Below are 19,115 nucleotides of genomic sequence, written 5' to 3'. Positions count from 1 at the left end.
TTGTTGGTCTTCTGCTTCTGGGCTTTATTTTGGATAGTTTTTATTGTAGCATCTTCAGACTCATAAATCTTTTCTATAGTGTCAAACCTGCCATTAATCCACCCAGTGTTTTATATCCCACACACTATAGTTTTCATTTCGAGACGTTTGGTCTATCTCACATGTCTCTACTTAACTTTTTTAACATAGGGAATAGTTACAGTATGCTGTGCTTAGTCATTCGTTGTGTCTGACTCTTTTTGACCCATTGACTGTAGCCCTCCAGGCTCTTCTGTCCATGGGGATTCTCCAGGCAAGAATACCAGAGTGGGTTGCCATTTCCTTTGCGACCCCATGGACTGTACCCTACCAAGCTTCTACAGGCAAGAATACTGGATTGGGTTGCCATTTCCTTCTCCAGGGGATCTTGCCAACCCAGGGATCGAAGCGAGGTCTCCTGCACTGCAGGTAGATTGTTTACCATCTGAGCCACCAGGAAAGCCCCCCCAAAATAGAGGCAAAGTGTGTACTCAGTTGCTCAGTCGTGTCTGACTCTTTGTGACCCCATGGACTGTAGCCTGCCAGGGTCCTCTGTCCTGTCCATAGGAATTTCCAGGCACAAATCCTGGAGTGGGTTGCCATTTCCTTCTCCAGGGGATCTTCCCGACCGAGGGATGGAACGTGTCTCTGAGTCTCCTACTTGGGCAGGCAGATTCTTTACCTCTGCACCACTTGAGAGGTTACAGTATAATGTCTGCAAATTTTAACATCTATATCAGTTTCAATCGATTTGTCTCCTTACTGTGGGTCCTATTTTCCCACTTATTTGCATCTTTGGTAATTTTTGAGTGGATGCCAAGCAATGAAAGATTTACCTTTCTAGATGCTAGATATTTTTGCATTCCTTTTGCTCTGGCACATTAACTTGGAAACCATTTGGTATTTTCAGGTCTTGTTTTAAATACAAGGCTGAACAGTGCTCAGCCTAGGGCTAATAATTCCCTATAACTTGGCAAGACCCTTCTATGTACTCCATCCATTGCTCTGTGAGTGAGGTTTTTCCATTGTGTCTTGTGGGAACAGCCATTATTCCCAGCCCTCTTTGAGCTGGGGTCTATTGCTTGTAATACCTTCAGGTGGCCCTTTTCTTAGCCTCAGGTAAGTTCCTCACCTTTGTGCACTGATCAGTACTCATCTGAAAACTCAAGGGAGCAAGCATCTTTCCAGATTTCTAGAGTTATGTTTCTGTGCTGCTGACTCCTATTTGTCTGTGCTGCAAACTCTAGCCACTGTGGTTTCACCAGACTCTCAGCTCTCTCTCATGCAACCTAGGGTCCCACCAAACTCTTCCTCTGTTCCCCACAGCCGTGCTGAGCCTGGAGATTCTCTCAAGGCAGTAAGAGGGAGCAACCATAGAACTCACCTTGTTCATTTCCTCTCACTCAGGGTTCACATCCTTTATTGCCTGTTCTTCATTGCCTGATGTCCAGTGTGTTTAACAACATTTTTTGATATATGTTGCCTATTTTTTTTCTTTTTTACTGTTTCTGGCATGGTTGAAACTTTTAACCATTGTATCCCAGAAAAAAAAAAAAATTTGATGCATTCAAGAAAACTATCCGGTTAGATTCATTTGCCTTCTAAAACTCTGGATCAGAAATTGAGTTGTATATACTTGGTAATTAAAGAACATGAAATGTTACAGCTTACTTTTCACAGACACAAAAGATTAGGAGACATTAAATGTATGATTCTTTTTGATGAAATAAGACTGTCCACAGACTTCCCTGGTGGTACAGTGGTGAAGAATCCACCTGCCAATGCAGGGGATGCAGGTTCAATCCCTAGTCTGGGAAGATTCAGATGCCTCGGAGCAAGTAACCTGTGCCCAGTAACTGCTGAGCCTGTGCTCCAGAGCCCAGGAGCCGTACCTACCGAGGCCTTGTGCTGCAACCGAGCCGGTGCCCCACGAGAGAAAACCCTGCTCACTGCAAGTGGAGAAAGTCCGTGAGCAGCAACAAAGACCCAGCACAACCAAAAAACAAATAAATTTTAAAAAATGACTGTTCATTGAAAAGCAGAATTACTGTAATACTATTCACTTTCAATATTTAATTCAATCAAAACAAAGCAGGCAGAGTTAACCAGATATGTGGAATTGTTCTTCTGCATCTCAGACTGGAATGAACATAAGAACAGACAGTGTACTAATCACATTAAATAAAATATTCCTGATTTTTATCTGTATTGTGTTTATTTGGGATTATTTTTCTATGCTGCATTTAAATATTAGTGAAATTATATTTAATCATAACATTTCTCCCCTACAAAGTAAAGGCATCATTTCATGAAACTTTTACTCATAAATCTTCCTTCCTCTTTATCAGCTCATTTCTACTATATTAGAAAATGATCAAAGTAATGGCTTTAAATGATAAATTTGTCATGTACCTAAAGTCATTGTTTTTGCAAATTCCCGTCAGTTCACTGAGAGTTATTGAAAAAGAAAGCAGTGAGCTTGCCACTATCATCCACTTCTACTCATCAGAAAGATGAAGCAACTCAAGATATTTCAGTGAAGTGTAACCAGGCTTGTAGAAGATTTTTCACATCACTAACTTCACAGCATCTGTTCGGTTATGTAAGCTTTAGAGGAATGTAACTTCCCTCTAGTTTTCACTTCCTGTATTTTGTTACGTAACTCATTTTCTTCAAATTGGGGTGAACTTGCAGATATTTACTAGACAAGTAAAAACAAAAATGGAAAACAAAGTATATCAGTACAAAAAGAAATAAAGTGAACACACACAAATTATTTAGGACTAAATAACCAGTGACTATTTTAGGCTATGGGCTTCCCAGGTGGTGCAATGGTAAAGACTCTACCTGCCAATGCAGGAAAGGTAAGAGACAGGAGTTTGATCTCTGGGCTGGGAAGATCCCCTGGTAGGAAATGGCAACCTGTTCCAGTAATCTTGCCTGGAGAATCCCATGGAAAGAGCAGCCTGGCAGGCTATAGTCCATAGGGTCGCAAAGAGTTGGATGTGACTGAGTGACTGTGTACGCACACAAACACACAGGCACACATTTTAGGCTATAAAGATTTTCTTGCGTTCTTCCTATCTTGGGTTTACCAGGTTTTCAGGCTTAGGTTCCTGTTTAAGGCCCCTCTGACTATTGCTTTCACTCTCAAGTCTTAGCTATCACACTGGCAGCGAAAAAAAACAGAACCACTCACAAGAGTTGAAAGTTTACTACTGTGTATACTTTATACAGTTAGACATGTACTGTGACTTACCTTCTTAGTCACAAAATCTCTATTTGGAACAGGCAGAAACGCCATCCTGACCACTTCTGACTTTTTTCTGATGCATGAAAATCTTCAGATGAAGGTCTGCATACCTGAGGCGAACATGTGAAAGGGAGTATTAAGTGGAAAAAAACTGGACTTCTATTAAGTTAGTTGTTTGGCCTTTAGCAAATATTTAACTCTCTAGGATTTAGTTTCAGTTCGGTTCAGTTCAGTCACTCAGTCGTGTCCAACTCTTTGTGACCGCATGGACTGCAGCAAGCCAGGCTCCCCTGTCCATCACCAACTCCCGGAGCTTACTCAAAACTCATGTCCATTGAGTTGGTGATGCCATCATTCTCTGTCGTCCCCTTCTCCTGCCGCCTTCAATCTTTCCCAGCATCAGGGTCTTTTCCAATGAGTCAGCTCTTCGCATCAGGTGGCCAAAGTATTGGAGTTTCAGCTTCAGCATCAGTCCTTCCAATGAATATTCAGGACTGATTTCCTTTAGGATGGACTGGTTGGATCTCCTTGCAGTCCAAGGGACTCTCAAAAGAGTCTTCTCCAACACCACAGTTCAGAAACATCAATTCTTCGGGGCTCAGCTTTCTTTATAGTCCAACTCTCACATCCATACGTGACTACTGGAAAAACCATAGCTTTGACTAGATGGACCTTTGTTGGCAAAGTAATGTCTCTGCTTTTTAATATCCTGTCTAGGTTGGCCTTAGTTTCCCCACCTGTAAAAACAGGAATATTAGAAATGAAAAGACTACAGAGGAACACATTTATAATCCTTAATCATATACATTAGGACACTATTTTCACCTCCTGATATGAATGCAATAGAATGTTTATGTGTTGTGCTCAGTCATGTCTGACCACTTGTAGCCCGCCAGGCTCCTCAGCCCATAGAATTTCCCAGGCAAGAATAATGGAGTGGGGGGTGCCATTCCCTTCTCCAGGAGATCTTCGCAATCCAGGGATCAAACTCACATCTCTTATGACTCTTGCATTGGCAGACAGATTCTTTACCACTAGCACCACCTAAGAAACCCCAATAAAATGTTTATAAAACACCACATAAGTATTTTACCCCGATTCCTGAAAAAAAAAAAAACAACTTTATTCTAGTCAATCATCTACCCTTAAATAGCAGTTCATGGGAAATATACTTGAAATATACAGGCTGCGTGATACTATGAGGATGAAATCAGCTGCCAGGGTCCAGCCTCGGCAGGATCCAGGGGATACCCTCAGGATGAACGGCGCGTCGGCGAGAGAGAGAAGACACATGAGACTAGCCTTGATAGGGCCAAGTCTGCGAGAGGGAGGGAGGGAGGGAGAGAGAGAGAGAGAGAGAAATGACCAGACGGGGGTGTTTGCAGGGTCTGGCAGAGTCTGGCAATGCTCTATTTTTTACCGTGGCTTTTATACCCTAAATTAGTACATTTCTAAGGGGAAGATAGTTTAACATTACATCAGCTTGTTCTTCACAAAACCAGGGTGTTTTCTGCATACTTCTTTGTGAGAGTCTTATACATTATCTTCTGGCCTTGGGGCCTATTGACATTTTGTGACCTAGGTGAAAGCAAAGCTGTTTTCTGTAATCTATTCTTTAATGAACACAAAGGTCAGTCCTTTTGCAGAAGTTATCAGTTAAATTTATCTAAAAGGTTTACCACAGAAAGACTCTGCAGCTCCTGTGAGGCAGCCCCTGTTTAGCATTCCTGGTTAAGATGAACAATTCTAAACTCTTATTTTTCTAAATCTTTAACTATAACCACTTTTAGAATAATATTTTTATGTTCTCTAATAGGGCTTCCTCACCCCCAAAGGGCTCTGTGCCTTATTAGGGCCTTTATGTAATCAGGTTCTTTATGCTGTTTTATGATTAGGGTATTATAAGCAATCATGCATATTAGTACCAAGGGCATAAACGCATTTGCCAAACAAACTAAAATACCAGCAAAGGAGTTTAAATTAAAACACTCCTTTCACCCTGGATAATCTCATAAAATACCACCACCTGGGAAACTTATTGATTAAAGTTCTAAATTGATTCTTATTTGGAAAGAGATTGGGGAAGGCCTTCTGCCTGTGTCACAGAAATTAGGGAGTAGTCTATTGAAGCAAGCATCAGAAAGACAGATATCATCTTTAAGGTGAGCACCGGGGGCAGCTTTTCGGAATCCCTGAAAACCTGATCCGCCTTACCCGTCAGGTTTTCTCCCTCATGACCTTGTCATGGGTGGGATTTCGTGAGACGGCTCCCGGCAATCAGCCAAATCCAGAATATGGGAAATTCACCTAGACAAATGACCCAATCTCTACCACAAATAAATGTCAATGAAAGAGAGGGGAAGAGAGCCTGTTATGTATTAAAAGAGACATAAGAAGTAGCAAATGAAATATACAGATAGTTTAGATCATAATTCAAAGAAACTGGTGTGAAAGATAATTTTATTTTAGAAAATTAGAAAAATCTGAACACTGGAGCATAGATGAAATGAGAGCTAAGATTTGCTTTAAACTAAATCTGAGTGGGGCGGGATATGTGAAATGTGTTCATGTGGCCTGGGTTGTGGGAAGAGAGAAGGAAGAGAAACAAAACTGGTCTCATACTAACAGTGGTTAAAGCTAGGTGTTGGGTTGTTAGGCTCATTTCACTATTCTCTTTGAAAATTTTCATAATAGTAAAAATACATATGATTTTCACATCTATCAACTTTATGTTTATTTACCTAATACATCACTAGGCCTTATTGAAGGTATGGAATGCTCTGAACTAAGTGAAAAATCCTAAGAACACAAAAAGACCAAAAAAAGTAGTCATTAAAAACCCAACTGAGGGACTTCCCTGGTGGTTCAGTGACAGAGACGCCTCACTTCCAGTGCAGGGTGCCTGGGTTCGATCCCTGGTCAGGGAATTAGATCCCACATGCTGCCACTAAAAGTTCACATGTCTTGAATAAAGATCCTGCATGCCACAGCTAAGACCTGGAACAGTCAAATAAATCTTTTTAAAAACCCAATTGAACTAGCTAACAAGTGATAATTCTATAAATGTTAAGAAAATAAGGCACTGATACCTACAAAATTAATACACCTAATTAGCCTCAAGAATGATCAACCCATGGACCATCTTTTTTCACCTAAACTCCATCCATAATACCCCCAAATCCCTGGTCTCATATTAGAAATGGCTTTTTAAAAGGTTCATTAGTTTGAGTTGCTTTCAAAAGAATTTTTTTAAGTCTTTGGGGCAAAAACCATTTCCTATGCTTAAACACACCTAGCTCAATTCTCCACATTTGACAACTTTAAGAACATACACATATCAGTTGTTAAACAATTTAATTATGGGTGAGTGGGAGAGTGAAAGTCACTCAGTCGTGTCTGACTCTTTGCGGCCCCATGGACTATAGCTTGCCAGTCTCCCCCGTCCATGGAATTCTCCAGGCAAGAACACTGGAATGGGTAACCACTCACTTATTCCAGGGGATCTTCCCAACCCAGGGATTGAATCCAGGTCTCCTGCATTACAGGCAGATTCTCTACCATCTGAGCCACCAGGAAAGCCAATTTTATTTTATATATATATAATATATATAATATATATAAAATATATATATATATATATTTACTATCTTATATATATACATAATTTAAAACAAAAAATCCACTTATGTGTGTGTGTGTTAGTTGCTCAGTTCTGTTAGACTCTGCAACCCCATGGGCTATGGCCCACCAGTTTCCTCTGTCCATGGGATTCTCAGGCAAGAATACTGGAGTGGATTGCCATTTCCTTCTCTGGGGGATCTTCCCTACCCAGGGATTGAACCTGGGTCTCCCACACTGCAGCCAGATTCTTTACCAACGGAGCCACCAGAGAATCCCAAATATATATATATATATATATAATTTGAAACAAGAAATCCAATTACTACAAGATATTAAGATTTGTTATAAAGCCATAATAATTAAGGGGCTTCCCAGGTGGTTCAGTGGTAAAGAATCTCCCTATCAATGCAGGAGCAGCAGGAGATGCAGGTTAGACCCTTGAGTCAGGAAGATCCCCTGAGAGAGGAAATAGCAACCCACTCCCGTATTCTTGCCTGGAAAATTCCATGGACAGAGAGAAGCCTGGCGGGCTACAGTCCATGGGGGCACGAAGAGTCAGACACAACTGAGTGACTGAGCACACATAGCAACATGCATAAATCTGGATCATTCTTAGAAACAGTGTTAAATGGAAAAAAAATTCATCACAAAAGAATACGTGCAAAATAGCTACATTTATAATAAGGTTAAAAAAAGCAAAGACACATTGCATATCTGGGGGATACAGTAGGTAACCTTATAATAAACTCTAAAGAAAAGCAAAGTAATAACAGAAAATTCAGGATAGTGGTTTCCTCTGGGAAGGAAGGAGGGGGAGCACATTAAGAAAGAGATGTGTGTGTGTGTTAGTCGCTCAGTCATGCCTGACTCTTTGCAACTCCATGGACTGTAGTCCACCAGGCTCTGCTGTCCATGGAATTCTGCAGGCAATACTGGAGTGGGTAGCCATTCCCTTGTCCAGGGGATCTTCCCGACTCAGGGACTGAACCCACGTTGCCTGCAATGCAGGTGGATTTTTTACTGCTGAGCCACCAGGGAAGCCCAAGATTACCTTGGTATTCTATTTATTAGTTAGATGTTCACTGATCATTGGAGGCCAACTGAGACCACTATGTTACCAACAGAAGCGATACTAACTTTGGCAGCTTTCAAGATTCTTTCTCTCCACATGGAAATACTGGACCCAAGCAAATTCAACTCGCACACTGGGCATTTCATTCACCCTGATCAAAACACTTAAAATTGCATCTGGTTTCACACTAAGCTTTTGGGATACTTTAGAACACACTTGCTGATTCATGAAATAAACGGAGATGCAGCCTAGATGCTCACATAGTCCCAAGCTATGGGGCCCTGAACCTGAGGTGCCCAGTGTAGTTGCAGGGAGAGGAGCTTGGCAGGGCCACTGCCCCTGTAAAGGCTCCACATGAAACAGACTCTGAAGGCTAAGCATACCAACTATTGTTGCTCTTTGCTTTTTTTTTTTTTTTTTTGGTAAAGGTGAAAACCCTTCTAGATGTCCTTCAACTATCAACCCTGGTGCTCTGTGGCAACCTAGAGGGGCAAGATGGTGTGGGGTATGGGAAGGAGGTTCAAGAGGGAGGGAACACCTACCACTGATTCATGTTGATGTATGGCAGAAACCACACTATATTATAAAAACAATTATCCTCCAATAAAAAAAAAAAAAACAACAAACAAACAGGTACTAATACAATACAGGTCTTTCCTAAAAGCGAAGTGGCCTAAAGCAAACTTTTAAAAGTGGGGGAGACCTGTATTATCAACCTGAAAAATAGTTGTCTGGTAACAAAATGAACTTTTCTTTGCACTGACTTTTTTTGTGCCTAAAAATGTGTTCTGTTAAACTATTCACAGGACAGAAATGAAAAATATATATATTTATTTGTATACATTTTATATCTATTTGATGAAATGCAGATTTATCTTAAAAATCAGTGAACTGCTAACCTAGAGACACAAACCTAAAATGATTATTAAAATAAGTCTTCCTAAATAAGTAAACTCCTTGGAAGGAAAGGACCAACCTAGATAGCATATTAAAAAGCAGAGACATTACTTTGCCAACAAAGGGCCGTCTAGTCAAGGCTATGGTTTTTCCAGTGGTCATGTATTGATGTGAGAGTTGGACTGTGAAGAAAGCTGAGCCCCAAAGAATTGATGCTTTTGAACTGTGGCGTTGGAGAAGACTCTTGAGAGTCCCTTGGACTGCAAGGAGATCCAACCAGTCCATCCTAAAGGAGATCAGTCCTGGGTGTTCATTGGAAGGACTGATGTTGAAGCTGAAACCAATACTTTGGCCACTTCATGCAAAGAGTGACTCATTGGAAAAGACCCTGATGCTGGGAGGGATTGGGGGCAGGAGGAGAAGTGGATGACAGAGGATGAGATGGCTGGATAGCATCACCGACTCAATGGACATGAGTTTGGGTAGACTCCGGGCGTTGGTGGTAGACAGGGAGGCCTGGCGTGCTGCGATTCATGGGGTTGCAAAGACTCGGACACGACTGAGCGACTGAACTGAACTGAAATAAGTAAACAAAGTAAATGATAGCTGTTGCTGTTCGGTCGCTCAGACCTGTCTGACTCTTTGCGACCCCATGGACTGCAGCACGCCAGGCTTCCCTGTCCATCACCAACTCCCAGAGTTTGCTCAAACTCATGTCCATCGAGTCGGTGATGCCATTCAGCCATCTCATCCTCTGTCGTCCCCTTCTCCTGCCTTCAATCTTTCCCAGCATCAGGGTCTTTCCCAATGACTCGGCAATTTAGAAAATCTCTATAATTCTCTTACAGAGACTGACAAAATTAGCATGCTCGCGTGTGGCCGAGTGGGGCGACCCGGCAGGAGGCGGCGGTTCAGCATCACCAGTCACCAACATCATCAATCACCAGCATCATCAACATCAATCTCGGTTCCGGAGCGGCTGCTGGGCCAGCTGGAAGGTCTGCTTGATTGGTACCAGCCTCTTCTCCGCTCCCATGGCGCCGGACCGGGTCGAGGCGAAGCCCGTCCGCGCTTGACAACAGCCAGAGACTGACCACCATCGGCGTCTCATTAGACGCTCCCGACTCTGGTCAGTCAGCGGCAGACAGCCGACCGTTCGGTTACCGCCGGAGCCTTCAAATATCTCCCGCGAGAAAAGGACCACCGCGAGACAACCGCGAGAACAGGGCCGCCTCTTGGCTTCGCGCGTGCGCAGAGGGCCGAGCCGGTCCTCTGCTGGTTGCGGGTTGGGTTTCTCTGGATGCAGAGGCGAGGCCGGAAGTGGTGTTTAGTAGGGAATGGGGGGCGAGGTACACTGGCGGTCGGCAGGTTCGGCGGGAGGCTCGCGGCGCTGGGTTGGAGGTGAGAAGGAAGAAAGGCGAACTCTGGTGGGAGTGATCCGGATTCGGCTGAAGGGAGATATTGCGGGGTTCGTTGGCGGGGGGCACGTTTCGGTTTTACTCACAGGACGGATGGACGTCCACCGGAGGTAGGGAGCTGCGATCCGGGATCCGGGGGCAGTTGCTCTCCTGTCGGCTGAAGGGGTCAGACTGGGGTTCGTAGACCTAGTTAGCTCCCTTGAGATCTGGAGGAAACGGGAGTGTCCTGGGAAGAGGATTACATTCTAATCTACTTAAAGCTCGTACCTGCAAAGTCCTCCTCTTAAGGTGAAATTGCTAATGAGTGCACGACAACAATACAGGAAACAAAAGGAGACTATCAGACAGAGACAGAGGGTAATTTTAAGTTACTGGTTATGAGACAAGCAGGCAGTGCCTTCAGGAAAGAATCACGCCTTAACCATCCTTTTTAAAAATAGGATGTTTTTTGACTGACACAGAGTAGAAGTAAAACTATAACCAATACGTGTGTACTCAACACCCAAGTGGAAAAATTATTATTATATATTTGAAGCCCTTGGTCTGCTCCATCCAATTCCATTCTGTTGTCTCTTGACCAAGGTCCCTCCCCTTTAAAGCACCTTTATGTTTTATTTTTTAATTACATGTATAGTGTTGTTTTGCATAGTTTTCACAGTCAGAAATGTGTATATCCTTTGGCAGGTTTCTTTAACTTAATGTAAGATTTGACAGTGTTGTGTAACTCTAGCTTATTCATTGTTAACATCTGAACAGGTGTGTTCCCTTGTATGAATATATACACTATCCATTTTCTTGCTTTGTATTCCCAGCGCCTGGCACATTGTAAATCCTTACATGTTAGTTGAGTGGATAAATGCTGTGGCATTTGAGCTAAATCATAAAGAACAAATAGAAAGAAAAAAAAAAAAGAACAAATAGGACTTTAAATGACTTAAGGCAAGAGAAGTATTCCAGGCACAGGGAATACCAGTCAGTATGAAAGCAGAAGTGTGAAAGTGCCCGAGGTATTTCAGGAACTCACGGCAGGCCCTGTAGGATTGTATGGAGATACCTGTTTAAATGACGTTATCCTGAAGAGATTGCACTGGTTCATAGCCAGTAGAGGTTTTTGAATTAGGAGCAATCTGATCAGAGCTGTATTTTTAGAAGATAGTACTCAGAGCACTATGGACATATGTCTAATAGGTAAAAATTCATGGCAGGTCATTAAAGACCACACCTGTCAGGCATCATCATAATGATCATTGCGTTAAGCGTGTAAGGCAATCATGCAGACCTGCTTAAAACCTTAGAACATTCTCCTGGTCCATTCACAGCACTTTGTAGAGGGTTATTTCATACCTTCTGTCAAGCTTGCAACATTTTCTACTTCAGACTCCCATTTAGTTGTTACCTTGTATCCTCTTTCGGTTAACAAAGGACTTCCACATGCTTTCTTCCTCACATTTATCAGGTCTGTATACTAATATACTATGTCTACTGTTACTGTAGGTGAATTGTCTGAAGAGAGTGGGTAAGCCCTCTAAGAATACTTTTTGAATACAGCAGTATACACTGTTGCTCTGAAGCACAGCCGAATGGACTCCTAAAGAGGCTTTCCAGGTGGCACTAGTGGTAAAGAACCCTCCTGCCGATGCAAGAGAAGTGGGTTTGACCACTGTGTAGGGAAGATCCTCTGGAGGAGGGTATGGCACTTCACTGCAGTATTCATGTCTGGAGAATCCCATGGACGGAGGAGCCTAGCAGGTGGGCTACTGTCCATGGGGTCGACTGAAGCTCATATCATTCTGTAATCTCTTTGGGTCTTCCCTGGTGGTTCAGACAGTAAAGAATCCGCCTGCAAGGCAGGAGACCCAGGTTCAATCTCTGGGTCGGGAAGATCCTCTGGAGGAGGGAATGACAGCTCACTCCAGAAATCTTGCCTGGAGAATTCCATGAACAGAGGAGCCTGGTGGGCTACAATCCATGAGAGTCACAAAGAGTTGTACACAACCAAGCAACTAACACTTTGATTTTCAAAGAGGATTGGGTTGAAATGAGAATAGTAAAAATATAAAAGAACAGAATGATTTTAAATCAGATTTTAAGACAGTAGTTTTTGTCTGAAAGAATTACTCATACCCATAATAATATAAATGAGAGATTCGTTTTTTAAAAATCTGTTTCTTATTTTCAGGTAGAGTGACGTGTTTGACTTTTTAAGATGAATCTAAATATAGTTTACATTTATGTTTTTATAAGCAATTTATTTTGAAATAGAATATTGTCAATCCAGTTTTAAAGGTCTCACTAATCTTTGTCTTACATATCACCAAATTTTTCAAATATGGTTTGGTAACTTATTTTTCACTGACTAATAAAAATAGAATGTCCATGGTACAGTTTACTACAGGTGTCATTCATTCTCTGATTTAATCTTTCAAATGCATTTATTGAGAACCTACCATGTGACAAACACTGTTCTAGGAACAGGTAGATAAAAAGATTCATTAGTGGAAAGTCACTAACCTGAAACTGTATCCCATGCCTCTATTAGTACACTGTGGTATATAAGATACTTTCAGCTACAAGTATTTGGTCACCTTAACTCTTGAAAGCCTCTCCTAAAGAATGGCTAAGCTAAATGCACAGCCGATTAAAGAGCATTTTTGCTCTTCTTATTCATCAAAGAGATCCAGATGCAGTTGCTTTTCCAGCAGTTTAGTTCTGGTTTAATATGGTGATGCTGTCCCCCATACTTTGCCTCCATCTGGGAAGCATCTGCCAGAAACTCATTCCTCCTGCTAACTACCTTGGCAGACAGGACAGAGACCTCCAAAGAAAAGCTTTGCCTCTTTCTCAGAGGAGGGTAAGATATTTTGAACATGTCATCTTTGGGGAAACATCTAAGGAAGACTAAGTCAGAAGCATCTACCAGACCCTGAATTCTCTCTCCCGTAGGTTGCTAAGTCGTGTCGGACACTGCAACCCCATGGACTGCAGCACACCAGTCTTCCCTGTCCTTCACTATCTCCCTGAGTTTGCTCAAACTCATGTCCATTGAGTCAGTAGTGCCATCCAACCATCTCATCCTCTCCTGCCCTCTTCTCCTGCCCTCAGTCTTTTCCAACATCAGGGCCTTTTCCAATGGCTGACTTTTTAAAAATGAGCATCCTTGTTAAAAATGCATGTTTACAAACAGTGCAGCAGTCAGGTTCCTTAGTGTTTACCCAAAGGAGTGGAAAACTGTTGTACACAAAAAAACTGGCAGCCCATGTTTATAGCAGCTTTATTCACAAATTGCCAAAAATTGGGAGCAACTAAGCTGTCTCTCAGTAGGTGAATGTATAAATAAACTTATAACCAAATATTTTTCAGTGCTAAGAAGACATGAGCTATTAAGTCATGAAACTACCTGGAGGACCTTTAAATGAATATTGCCAAGTGAAAGAAGCCAACCTGAGAAGTCTGTATACGTGTAATTCCAACAGTTATGGCATCCTGGAAAAAGCAAAACTGTGAAGCTGAGCTGGTTAAAAAAATCAGTGACTACTAGAGATCAGTGGGGGTAGGAAGGAAGGGAAGGATAAATAGACAGAGACACAGGGTTTTTAGGGCAGTGAAAATACTCTGTGTGATGCCATGTGGTGAATACATGCCATTATTCATTTGTCATAACTCATAGGATGTACAACCCCAAGAGTGAGCCTTAATGTAAGTGATGGACTTTGGGTGATGGCGATGTGTTGGTGTGGCTTTATCACCTATAACATGTACCACTACTCTGGTGAGGGATGTTGATAATGGGGAAGACTGTGGATGTGGGGGCAGGGCTATGTGGGAAAAAATCTCTACCTTTTGCTCAGTTTTGCTGTGAACCTAAAGTTGCTAAGTTTATTACATTTAAAAAAATGTATTATACATGATATACTATAAGTCCCCTTCAAGTTTACTGTTAAATACAATTTAATGAAGTCTTACAGAAGACTGTCGCCAAGGCCGCCTCCCTCTGGCAGCATCTTTCTTGTTTCAAGGTCAAAACATGATGCCTCTTTCAAATATGGCATGATTTTTAAAAGATTAGACCGGAATAAATGCAGTGGTGACAGGCTGATGAAAACTGATGGCATGCAGATCATTCGTGGGCTTCCCTGATGGCTCAGCAGTAAAGAATCCACCTGCCAATTCAGAAGACCTCGGTTCAAACCCTGGGTTCGGAAGATCCCCTGGAGGAGGAAATGGCAACCCACTCCAGTGTTCTTGCCTGGAAAATGCCATTGACAGAGGAATTGATGGGCTACAGTCCTGGGATTGCAAAGAGTCAGATGTGACTGAGCACAAATAGAAGACTTTACCCTTCTTCCATTCCATTCTTACCCCCACCCTAAACACACACACAAAGTGGCATCACTTAATGGAGAGGTTTGTAAGGAAGTGCTGTATTATGCTGATAAGACCCAAATATCCCAAGTTCAAGAAAGCAATGCAGTAAGTACTTTCTAGATGGGCACAGTCAAAGTGAGCCAAGAGGAAATAACAGTTAGTGAATGAGCTGTGCTTCTCCATGGTCTGCTGTGTTCGGCTTTGGCAGTGTACTCTGCATCTGCTGGTACTGACCCCCAGGTCTTACATCATTTTTTCTCTCTCCCAGTCTTGGTTGAAGTGTTCTGCCTTTTAGAAATGGGCCTAAACCTGTATAGCATGGTGGTGAGGAGAACTATAGCTTTTTGCTTCAACATTCATGACCTTCGATCCTGTAAAAGTCACTGTAGCTGAGAACAGTACTCCTCTGTCTTGCAATGTTTAATGTCATATTTCTGGTCTTATTCTCAGGTCAAGGATGCATTCCAAGAAAGCTCTAAAGATATATCACCAGCTCCAGCCATATAGTTGACCTAGCCATGGAAAACCTTGTTGGAACCTTACTAGATTAAAACATAATTTGCCATCCTAAAAAATATGCTTCCCATCAGAAAGTATCAGGAATAAAAATCTGAGATATATACCCACCACTTCAAGGAAGTTCCAGTGTCAGCCAACAGTTTAGCAGATCAGCTAGTTTCTTTGATCATCAAGCAGACGTAGTCAGGCTGCCAACACAACAGAAGAAAATGTCTCTGTATCAGTATTTTTCATGTTATGTGTGGGACCCAAGGAAATCAATTTTGTGAGTCATGATGAACATTTTTAAAAAAAATGAAATATCAGAGTGCTTTGCATAAATCCTTTTGCCAGAATTGTGCACCTTGCAGGGAATACTAAGGTCAGTTTCAATATGTGAAAAGATATTTGTTGGAGGGGATATGATGAATATAGTGTCCATTGATTGCTTAAGAAACCGTTTTTCAATAATTTGTCCACTGATGTTTGGTTTTCATAACAAAACGGCCGATGTGCAGTGTAGTTGTATATTATAACTTGCAACTGGATATAAAATCTGAGATGTTCAACTGAGATTCAGTTGTGAATTAAATGTTTTGGAAAGATGTTATCTAGGCTATAAATATGTATACACACATACATATTTGAGTTAGTGGCAATTGTAACATTCAAAATTGCTTTTAAAATGGATCATTTCTTTTTTAAAAGAAAGAGGAATAATGAAGCAAAATATGCAAAAGCATGTTCAAGTTCTACCTCTGGATCTGGAAGTGTGACTAGTGACAATTATGAGAAAAATATTGACTCTAATCTGCAAATATCAACTGCATTTGAACCACATTTCAAAAAGAAAAAAGTCAGTGTAAGATGTTATAATGAAGATTATTTAAAATATGGTTTTATCAAATGTGAAAAACCCTTTGAAAGTGACAGACCTCAGTGTGTTATTTGCAATAATATTCTTGCAAACGAAAGCTTAAAACCTTCAAAATTAAAAAGGCACTTAGAAACACAGCATGCTGAACTTATTGATAAGCCTCTTGAATATTTTCAAAAGAAGAAAAAAGATGTAAAGTCACCAACACCATTTCGTAGCTATTCTGCTGTCAGTGAGAAAGCCTTATTATCATTGTATTTGGTTGCATATCGTGTAGCAAAAGAGAAAATGGCTTACACAGCTGCGGAAAAAATTATTCTTCCAGCATGCTTGGATATGGTGTGTACAATTTTTGATGATAAATCTGCAGATAAATTAAAAACTATTCCTAACCATAGCACGATAGCTCTTCGCATTTGTACAATTGCCGAGCATTTAGAGGCCACGCTTACTACTCGAGTACAGTCAGGAATAGACTTTGCAGTTCATTTTGATGAAAGCACTGATATTGGAAGCCGCACAGCACTTTTAGTCTATGTGAGATACACGTGGCAAGGTGATTTCATGGAGGATTTTTTGTGGTGTTTAAACTTAACCTGATGCCTAAGTGAATTAGATATTTTCACAGAATTGGAAAAGTGCATTGTTGGTCACTATAACTTAAACTGGAAAAACTGCAAAGGAATCACAAGTGACGGAACAGCAAACATAACTGGGAAATAGAGCAGAGTAATTAAAAAGTTGCTCGAGGTGACTAGTGCCACGTGGAATCACTATTTTATACATCGTGAAGCATTAGTGTCCAGAGAGATCCTACAAAATCTCATGGAAGTATTGAAAAATGCGGTGAAAGTTGTTAATTTTATTAAAGGAAGCTCACTAAACAGCCGACTGCTTGAAACCTTCTGTTCAGAGATTGGAGCTAACTATACCCACTTACTGTATCACACCAAAGTCCGCTGGTTGTCTCAAGGGAAAGTACTAAGCAGGGTTTATGAACTCAGGAATGAGATCCACATTTTTCTTACCGAAAAGAAATCTCATTTGGCAACTATTTTTGAGGATGATATTTGGGTAATGAAACTGGCATATTTAACAGATATTTTTGGCATCCTTAATGAACTCAGTTTAAAACTACAGGGGAAAAACAATGATGTATTCCAACAGATGGAACGGATTCAAGGATTCCGAAAGACATTATTGTTGTGGCAAGCGAGACTGAAAAGCAACCATCCTAGCTATTACATGTTTCCAAGATTTTTGCAGCACATCGAAGAGAATGTTATTAATGAGAACATTTTGGAGGAAATAAAACTAGAGATACTGTTGCATCTCACGTCTCTCTCTCAAACTTTTAACCATTTCTTCCCAGAAGAGAAATTCGAAACACTAAGACAAAATTGTTGGGTAAAAGATCCATTTGCTTTTCGAAACCCAGAATCAATAACTGAGTTAGACCTGGTGCCTGAAGAAGAGAATGAATTATTGCAGCTCAGTTCTTCATTCACAATGAAGAATGATTATGAAGCATTAAGTTTATCAGCATTTTGGATTAAGATAAAGGAAGACTTTCCTTTGCTAAGTCGGAAGAGCATCCTGCTACTGTTAGCATTCACGACAACTAGTTTGTGTGAACTGGGGTTTTTGGTCTTAACCCAGTTAAAAACAAAGGAAAGGAATGGATTCAGTGGTGCAGCAGAAATGCGGGTAGCACTTTCCTCCTGTGTTCCAGACTGGAACGAGCTCATGAGCAGGCAGGACACTCCCCACGTTAAATCGTTTTGACCCGGTATTTGTTTGCGTTTCATATATTGTGATCCTTTCCTGTGTTGTATTTAAATGTTAATATAGCAGTGTATGTGGTAACCTATGTTTTATTTTTGTTGTATTTAAATACTAATCATAATTTTATGTCCATTGAACAGAAATCTAATGAATTTTGATTAGCGGACATGCACTCTTGTAGAGGCATTTGGGATATGAAATGAAGAAAACAAAAGATCATTCTCTAGTGGAGCTTTAGTTCTGGCAAGGAAAGACGATAAATGTAATAAATACAACTTTTATAATATTTAGAAGATAATAAGTGCTATAGGAATGGACTTCCCCAGTGGCTCAATGGTAAAAAAAAATCCTGCTGCAATGCAGGAGACAAGAGACATGGGTTTGATCCCTGGGGTGGGAAGATGCCCTGGAGGAGGGCATGGCAATCCACTCCAGTATTCTTGCCTAGAGAATTACATGGACAGAGAAACTGATGGGCTACAGTCCCTGGGGTCACAAAGAGTTGGGACATGACTGAGCACACATGCAATGCAACAAGTGCTATAGAAAGTAATAAGAAAGGTCAGGGAAGTATTTGAGAAGCAAATCATGAAGGACTGGACCATTATAGGCCTCTGGGTTTTGTCAGTGACATGGAGAGCAATTGAAGGGTTCTGTGCAGGAGAGATGTGGTGTGAATTAGGTTTTCAAAAACTCCCTCTGACTTCTGTTTTGAGAATAGATTGAATTTAAAGGTTGCCTCTTTAAAGAAGTCCTTCCTAATCACCTTAGTTTGGAACATTTTTTATTATTCTTCCTTCTATTTCTTTGCTTTCTTGGTGGTAGGTAATTTCTAATATTTGTATTTATTTGATTACTGGTTCTGTCAGTCTGCCACCTTGGAATGCATGCTCCATAGGAGCAGAAATTATGTCCCATCTTACATGATACATAGTAAGTGGATATTCCATTAACATTTGCTGAGGCACAAATGAATCCGTGATACCTATCACTTGTAACCTGAGGTCATATTCCCTGGAATAACTAATGTATGGCAAATTTCTTTGCCCTTTTTTACATTTAAATATCTGATTTGGGGAGACTTACCTGGTGATCCAGTGGTTAAGACTTCACCTTCCAGTGCAGGGGGTTCAGGTTCAACCCCTGGTCAAGGGACTAATCTTGTGGTTCAGCTGGTAAAGAATCCTCCTGCAATGTGGGAGACCTGGGTTCAATCCCTGGGTTGGGAAGATCCCCTGGAGAAGGGGAAGGCTACCCACTCTAGTATTCTGGCCTGGAGAATTCCATGGACTGTATATTCCATGGGGTCAC

The 19,115-nt window shown here is 41.2% G+C and overlaps 1 protein-coding gene and 1 long non-coding RNA gene across 3 annotated transcripts; one reads left to right on the top strand and one right to left on the bottom strand.

Moving 5' to 3' along the window:
* Positions 1-2,242: 2,242 nt before the first annotated feature.
* Positions 2,243-10,489, bottom strand: LOC133058644 (uncharacterized). Of its 2 annotated transcripts, XR_009693363.1 has the most exons (4): positions 10,366-10,489; positions 3,590-4,008; positions 3,278-3,381; positions 2,243-2,719 (listed from the first exon to the last, which is right to left on the bottom strand). It is a non-coding gene; the product is annotated as an uncharacterized LOC133058644 (long non-coding RNA). The 2 variants fall into 2 exon arrangements; XR_009693364.1 differs by having other exon boundaries at positions 3,278-4,008.
* Positions 10,269-17,885, top strand: FAM200B (family with sequence similarity 200 member B). Its single transcript, XM_061145479.1, is given in 2 exon segments — positions 10,269-12,028; positions 15,095-17,885. A coding segment is annotated over 1 exon segment (1,977 nt). The 5' UTR covers positions 10,269-12,028; positions 15,095-15,827; the 3' UTR covers positions 17,805-17,885.
* The last annotated feature ends 1,230 nt before the right edge of the window (positions 17,886-19,115 follow it).

The sequence above is a fragment of the Dama dama genome, chromosome 6, assembly GCF_033118175.1.
Source record: "Dama dama isolate Ldn47 chromosome 6, ASM3311817v1, whole genome shotgun sequence".
NCBI classification, from domain to species: domain Eukaryota; kingdom Metazoa; phylum Chordata; class Mammalia; order Artiodactyla; family Cervidae; genus Dama; species Dama dama.
Note: the sequence above shows the minus strand (reverse complement) of the source record. Positions and strands in the feature narration are given on the sequence as shown.